Source organism: Haemaphysalis longicornis, unplaced genomic scaffold (genome assembly GCF_048455015.1).
Source record: "Haemaphysalis longicornis isolate Haplotype H1 unplaced genomic scaffold, Haemaphysalis longicornis Haplotype H1 scaffold_118, whole genome shotgun sequence".
Taxonomy (NCBI): Eukaryota; Metazoa; Arthropoda; class Arachnida; order Ixodida; family Ixodidae; genus Haemaphysalis; species Haemaphysalis longicornis.
Genome location: NW_027526223.1, coordinates 178,796 through 186,305, shown reverse-complemented (window position 1 = coordinate 186,305; position 7,510 = coordinate 178,796). Strand labels below are relative to the sequence as shown.

The 7,510-nt window shown below is 50.2% G+C and overlaps 1 protein-coding gene across 1 annotated transcript in view; it reads left to right on the top strand.

Moving 5' to 3' along the window:
* Nucleotides 1-1,911: 1,911 nt before the first annotated feature.
* Nucleotides 1,912-7,510, top strand: part of LOC144161494 (uncharacterized) — a 54,126-nt gene continuing 48,527 nt past the window's right edge. The window contains exon 1 of the mRNA XM_077692161.1: nucleotides 1,912-3,475. Coding sequence (XP_077548287.1) covers nucleotides 2,274-3,475 — 1,202 coding nt within the window. The 5' untranslated portion in view covers nucleotides 1,912-2,273. The remainder of the gene's footprint in view (nucleotides 3,476-7,510) is intronic.

Sequence of the window (7,510 nt, the reverse complement as noted above, 5' to 3'; positions counted from 1 at the left end):
TGATGGCACATAACTGGTGTCGGGCCCTACATGCGACGAATTTTTGAAGCCTTTGGATTTGTATAACGACGGTGTCGTGACACTCCTGCTAGGGAATAGCACTTGCCGGTGCGGGGCTTTGAAGGAGGGTGAGAGGCGCCCAGGCCACGACGCTGTGGCCCTAGCGGGGTCGATGCACCATGGTGTAATTGTCTTTCTGCAACCGCGGTTACGGCGCGCATTGAGTGTTGGCGCTAGTGGGTAGGTGAAAGAGGTGGCTCACCGCTTTGCAGCGGTAAGGCTGGCGTGGCGTTGAGCGGTGTCTTCCGGTTGGATAGTGCGGCCACTCAATCGGTCGATTTCCATGAGTTCCTCAACTGCAGTTGGCGCTGGGAGTGGCTGCCCGCAGGCATGCAGCGTTTTGTTTTTAACCCTGACGTAATTATTACGGCATTATTATTACGGCATAATCATTACGGCCATGAGACTAGGTAGCTTTACAAACGAGCAGTATGAACGAGCGCGAATATTGTTCAATTCAGGTATTGAAATCCCCTGGTCTTATATACCTAGTGTTTTATGACTGGAGGTTCGTAATCAGGCCGAGGGTACGGATAAAAAACAGAGCCCCCTCCTTACGCCTTACCATCTCGCCATTCTTCAGACTTGACGCCTTTTAAAATTCGCTGCAAAGAACACATGCCGTATTTACTCAAAGAATATCCAGGCTGTTTATGAAGATTACAAAAAAAAAAAAAAAAAAAAAAACCCGCCGCGGTGGCTCAGTGGCTAAGGCGTTGCGCTGCTGAGCACAAGGTCGCGGGTTCGATTCCCGGCCGCGGCGGCCGCTTTTCTGATGGAGGCGAAAAGCAAAAACGCCCGTGTGTACGAGATTTCGGCGCACGATAAAGATCCCCAGGTGGTCAAAATTAATCCGGAGCCCTCCACTACGGCGCGCCTCATCGCCTGCGTTGCGTCGGCGCGTTAACCCCCACAATCAATCAAATCAATCAAGATTACAAAAAAAAAAAAAATTCGCGCAGCGAAAGTGTGAGTGGACGGGGCGGGCGATAACTCGCAAGTGGATTTTGAAAAAAATGGTACGCATATATACTTTCGGGGGAATCACAGACGTGTGCAAAAAACTATCAGGCATCCGGTGACGCACACATCAACAAACATCAAGAAAATTAAAAAAAAAAAAGAAACCAGTTGCAAGTTAGCGCCCGTCCCGTCCGTTCCCTCTCCGTGTATTTCGCTGCGCAAAATCTTTTTTCTGTAATATGTCACGGGCCTGGTCTACTCCCCGAGTACTACCGGTACTACTGATCATTCAACCTACAAAAAGGCTCAAGCAAGAGAGCAACATCAATTATGCTACGGACTAGCAACGGGCAAACGTTCCCTGAGGTCACAAAGATCAGAGTTCTGGGCTTCCTTGATTGAGAGGAACCGTAGAAACAATGAACAGTTACCCGTCTTATTGGTAAATTCGCGGCGGCTACGCAGCTCAAGATCTGGTATGCGAGAGGATAGCCTGCAACGCCTGATCCAGTCCTTTGCAATCAGCCACATTGCTCACGTCGCGGCTTTCCGCGAATGGCTACTACATGAACGTAACCGTCTGAACGCTGCCATACGAAAGACATACAAAGCAGCTATCGGTGTCCTCGATCTGGCAAACAACGAGAAGCTCCTAAAGCTCGGTGCTCGGCTGCAAACGGTATCAAACGCTCGGCGCCTCAACAAGCAAGATATTCCGGTGGACATCAGGAATATAACCAGGGTCATAGCCTCCTTTATAAAGGAGGTTGTTAGAAGCAGTAACTCTGGTTAGAAGCACATTGGACAAAACAAACAGGCAAACCAAAACAACAAACCACCAGCGACTAGCCAAGCCAAGGCAAAGCTAGCCTAGCCGGTTGCGAAGCTGTGAAATGGCCAACTCGCTGAGGCGGCGTTAGTTCGTTGTGCCCGTATAAGCCTTTGTGTGTTGAGCAGACTCTTCGGCTTGTGCCCACGAGATAACGCGCCTGTAGTGTAAACAGTAGCCAGCTAGTAGCAGCGCGGTGTGATCGGGTGTAATCTGCCGTGAAAATGGCGCGAATGAGATCGCCATGGCCCTAGGCCGGGCTGCTAGGGTTGGTGCGGTGAGTACCGCGGCTTCCATTCAATTGGACCCTCGCATATGCGCTCATTGAATGTGCGTTCTTCTAACGCACGCTCGTAAGATCTAGCGTCTATTTGTAGCGCAGAGTCGTCGCCGTGTTTTCAACCGCCTCTCTGCCACCGGCATGGACGCCCTACTGCGGCCGCTACAGCTCCGGCAACGTGCCGGAGCCACCGAGTCGAGCCGTTACCCGTGGCGATGGAGTCTCGAACGGCTCCTTCGGGGCCTGAACACGGAGCGGGCCTGTTCGGCGGACACTTCGACGGAGTGCTGGCTCATCGACGACCTCGCGTCCTGGAACCAGGCCCTACGTCCGGCGAGGTTAGTGCTGACGGAATTCGAGCCCGGCAAGCTATGCCTGCGCTCCTACGACGACCGCGACGACTTCGGGGCTCGGTTTCGAAACGGCGGCAACGAGAACGACGGCGCGTTCCTCATGGCTTGGCTGCCGAGGCAGCACCTGTGCATCCACGAGGTGCGCGTGCACGACCGAGTGCACGTCGAGCGGCTGTCGTTCGTGGCGTCGTTCATCGTGGGACCCGCCCCCAACCTCCAGCGTGTCGTGGTGCGACCCCGGTACCGGCTGGAGCCCGAGTGCGGGCTCCTGGACGCCTTCGGTCCCCCGCAGTGCCTGCGCGACCTCGAGCTCTCCTACGTGCACATCGGCGACTCCCTCGCTCCCAAGGTGGCCGAGGTGCTGAGGGCCAACGCTGCCTCCCTGGTCACGGTCAAACTCGTCGGCAATCAGTTGTCGCCCGAATCTGCCGCGACGCTGCTGCTCGCGCTTGTAGCGTGTCGTCGGCTGACGGAGCTGAGCCTCCAGGACAGCGTGAGGTCTTCGGCGTGCGACGCCATGGCGGAGGTTTTTCGCAGCAACCGGGTGATCCGCAAGGTCGCTCTGTTCGGGCTCTGCAAGGCTGGAACGACCTGCAAGCACTCCGCTCTCCGGGGGCACGCCACTTCCCGCCACGTCTGCCTCCACTGTGTCACCGACCTGTTTGCGGCTCTGGAGGGCAACCTGTCCTTCCAGCACCTGACATTGGAGTCCACGAACGTAGGGCGGACAATCGGGGAAGCCCTGGCGCACTTCTTGATGAGGCATCATCCCCTCGAAACGCTGGCGCTTAAGAACTGCAGCATTGATGGTGAAGGTGCGACGCACATAGCTGAAGCTCTCCTCACAAACTGCACGTTGGAGTCACTCAGCTTGCTGGACTCGTCCTTTGAAGGCGACGTCGTTGCAAGGTTGTGCCATGCTCTCAGTTCGAATGCAACGCTGAAGACCCTTGTGTTACCAGAGGTACTCGGCTCATCGCATAATGCTGAGTGAGTATGCGAAATTCAAATTGTGCAACACACATTGGAAAGTGAAATGTTTTTGCTAGTGAGAGTGGTTGGAGTTTTAAGTGCGAATGCACTTTATAAGCGACCCTGAATTCCGGTGACCGCCGTCCGTCTACATAGCAACAGCTGCGGGTGCGCGTGCTCCTCGTCTTCCTTGGCAACAGGGGGAGATGGGCGCGCGCTGCCTGGCCGCTGACATGGCACATACCCACGTGGGGGATTGGCCAGGAATCTCCTCGTTTTCCTTGGCAACAGGGGGAGATGGGCGCGTGCTGCCTGGCCGCTGACATGGCACATACCCACGTGGGGGATTGGCCAGGAATCGGGTGTGAGAAGGGCTAATGCACCCGCTTAAAGGAGTACTGACACGAAATTTCAAAGCTGAGATCCGCTCTAGCAATCAAGTACAACGACAACACAAATAGGTGTCTGTGCATGGCACATACCCACGTGGGGGATTGGCCAGGAATCGGGCGTGAGAAGGGCTAATGCACCCGCTTAAAGGAGTACTGACACGAAATTTCAAAGCTGAGATCCGCTCTAGCAATCAAGTACAACGACAACACAAATAGGTGTATGCATCTTTCTTTCTTTGTAGTTGTGTGTGTGTGTGTGATCTCTCTTTCGCGAACATTACCGAACCGCGCAAATTCAACTCCTGCATTCGCACTTTCACATTCTTCCCCTCGGGGAAATGCGGGGAAATTTTTTGTTTTGACATATACTTTTGGCCTAACGTTTTACGTCAATGTGGGCATGTACAGGCGGCCACAAAATAAAACAGACCGAGCAAGCGGTGTTTGAAAGCCATTGGCATCACACTTTCTGACCCAACACCTGCTGTCTACACAGCTGAACGTGCTTGCACATCTTTAATTATCTAATGAATATCAATTTTTGATTTCGGCCACAGCGATTTGTTTTTTAGACTGCGAGCATTACAATACTCTTTCGGGACCGCCAGAATAAGGGATGAAAAAGGGAGGTCTCAGCACAAATTTTTTATTACATAAAGCAAAGGCACCATCCTGCTTCAGCATATACCAAAATGCATCTAATTATGTGTTCTTTGACATGCACTACCATGTTTTACTTCAACACTGACAATAACACCATGAAAAAATCCGAAAGTAAGAACTTAGTTAAAAAAGTACAGAAAGCGATAGAAAAAAGCATAAATATAAAAATATTCAAAAAGAATAAAATTATTTCAGGTTATACAAAATCTGACACAATGCTTTGTTTCTTCATCGCGAAAGTTTGATGCAGCTAGGTGTAACCGGTTTTTTGTTTGTGTGTGATCTCTTTGGCACTAGGGCCATGGCTAAGTCATCGCCCAGGTACACGTTGGGCTCTCGTCTTGGCGAAAACTCGATCTGTTTCTGCGCTGGTGTGCAGGAGATCACCACCATAGGTATTTAACACCCTAGCGAACAGATATAAACCAGCGAGAACATATTTCGAGCGCACATACCTACTCCAGAGCCAATTGAAACCGAAACCAACTCACCTTTGAGCCCAATTTGCTGTTCCAGGTTGATTGACACTCGAATCCTCACTCGAGCTGAAATCCGATCGCTAACGTTGTGTTCCCACTCTTCACTGCCACTCTCATTGTTAAAATCCACAGTAGAAGGCGAAGACACGCGAGACGAGACGACACGAATTTCTTATCCCACTTGTGCGCGGGTATGACACCATGTTTGTTTACATTCGAAACCACTGCCTGTCAGAATAAAATATGACGCGTTGCCGCCTGGCGATAAAAGAAGGAACTTCACAAAAGAAAAAACTCCAGTTTTCATACTATCTCCTAGATGTCGGTAGGTGTTCCATTGAAAATTGAGTGAAACCCGCCGCGGTGGCTCAGTGGCTAAGGCGTTGCGCTGCTGAGCACGAGGTCGCGGGTTCGATTCCCGGCCGCAGCGGCCGCTTTTCTGATGGAGGCGAAAAGCAAAAACGCCCGTGTGTACGAGATTTCGGCGCACGTTAAAGATCCCCAGGTGGTCAAAATTAATCCGGAGCCCTCCACTACAGCGCGCCTCATCGCTTGCGTTGCGTCGGCGCGTTAAACCCTACAATCAATCAAATTGAGTGAAAATTTGTATTCTGCAGGCGTGCGAAACCATCGATCATATGTGATCGATGGCCTATGGGAGCGGTCACAAAAGAGTTAATCCTTTACAGTGGCTGGCATGCAGTGAAGCTGTGTAACCGTGACGTTCAAATTCGGCATAGCATGTTCATGATGTTCTTATTTTATAGGTTGTATTCACTGGTGTGGCACGCATGCGGGACACTATGTGTGTGCGCCGCCAGCGTCTGTGTTGCTAAGGCGACGCTGCCAAATCACGTGTCGCTGATTACGTCAGGGGCGCTACAAGATGGTGGTACTTGTCCGCTTTGGCTCCCGATAAGGCACGGCACACAATGGCAAGAGCTGTTTGATTATGTCTTAAACTGTGCCCCACCGAATGCAAAGTAATAGCTCAACAAAAACTACTGTTCCATGCAGCGCCCTGTGATTTACCTATCGCCAGGCATGGTTGAAATCGTCACATGACTAGGCAGAGTGGTAAAAACTTCAGATCGTACGTATGCGTACAAATGCGTCGTGATGTACGAAGTTGCGCGCATATGCTAGTGAAAGCCGATCGCCCCTACAAAAATGGAAATATTGGGGCTGAAAATTTTGCCGCCTGGATGCCAGACTTGAGCGATTTGTTCACAGGGCACTTGCGATTCGCCAGCACTTGTGCTGACTGATGAGCACGGCACGGCGCGGGACACGTCCTTGCATGTACCAACTGGTACGCTATTGTCGTATCTAAATGGGCGTAAGCGTGAAACATTTGCTCAAAACCATTATTTGGTACTTGCACTCAACCGTGCATTAACTCTTTCGTTACCGCGGGAAATTGGCCAATTTTTAAGGGTCTCACAAAACATTTTTTTGCGTTGTACATATTGGTTAGGCACACATTGCAGTGACATAAAATGCAGATTATTCCGCGCGCTTTCCAACGACACCAGTTCTAATAATGTTTTCCTAAATAATGATTGCGAAAAAAATTATTGAATTCGAAATTTCTGTCCACGCGTCAAAGAAAATAAGAAAACGTAAGTTGTGTACAATAAACCACCAGTAGTATAAAAAATTGAGAATATACATTTTGTAGGTAGACATTTCAAAAACCCGTCCTAGAAAAAAAATTGAGTTGCGCAGTAAAATTTGTGAGATATAAAAGAAAATGTTAGCCCGCGTGGTGCCCGTGCCTTGTGGTGAAGCCCAACCACTATTTCAAATTTTGCTATTTTGGATGGTTCTCTAGAAGAAATCTGGTGGTTTAACATTATTAAAGGCCCAAATTAGCCTCCACGTGATGTAAAAACACCTTGTCAATGATTATGACCGGCACAATATTGAAGGCAAGCAAGCGATGTGAAAAAAATCTGCTTGGAGTTGAGAACCAAACTCTTTGGTGGATGTTTGTTGACATTCTGATGATCACTTATCAGTCAGAACTTTCATTTGCGGTTTATTATCATGTTCTGACTCACTATGGTAGCCTTGCTTGCAGGAATAAGGTATGATGCGCTAGAATAATGCCCAGCAAGCTTTCACCACCAAGCTGCCATCGGGCTGTGAAACGAGTTCAGCACTCCGAGCCTACTACATTGCAGTGCCACCTAACAATTTCGAAAAGAATCCATTACATGGCCCTTGGAGAATTTGTCAGAATGGGCAGTTCTACTAAGCAGCGACACTAGACCTCCGGAAATACCTTCGTATGAAACCGAAACTGGCCGGTGAACAGCTGGCGGTGTTCAAGGCCGATTGGAAGCGTTCTCCTCGTCTGAACTGACACCCGACGACTTGGTGTTATCGTTTGACTTTCAGCGGAAGCTCTTATCGCAGAAGCAAGGCGTAGATAAAGTGGAAGCGCAAGCGGCATGCTTGTTTGAGGAGCAGTAGCGGGCAACGGATGAACCATGGCAAATGAGCTTGTAGTTGGG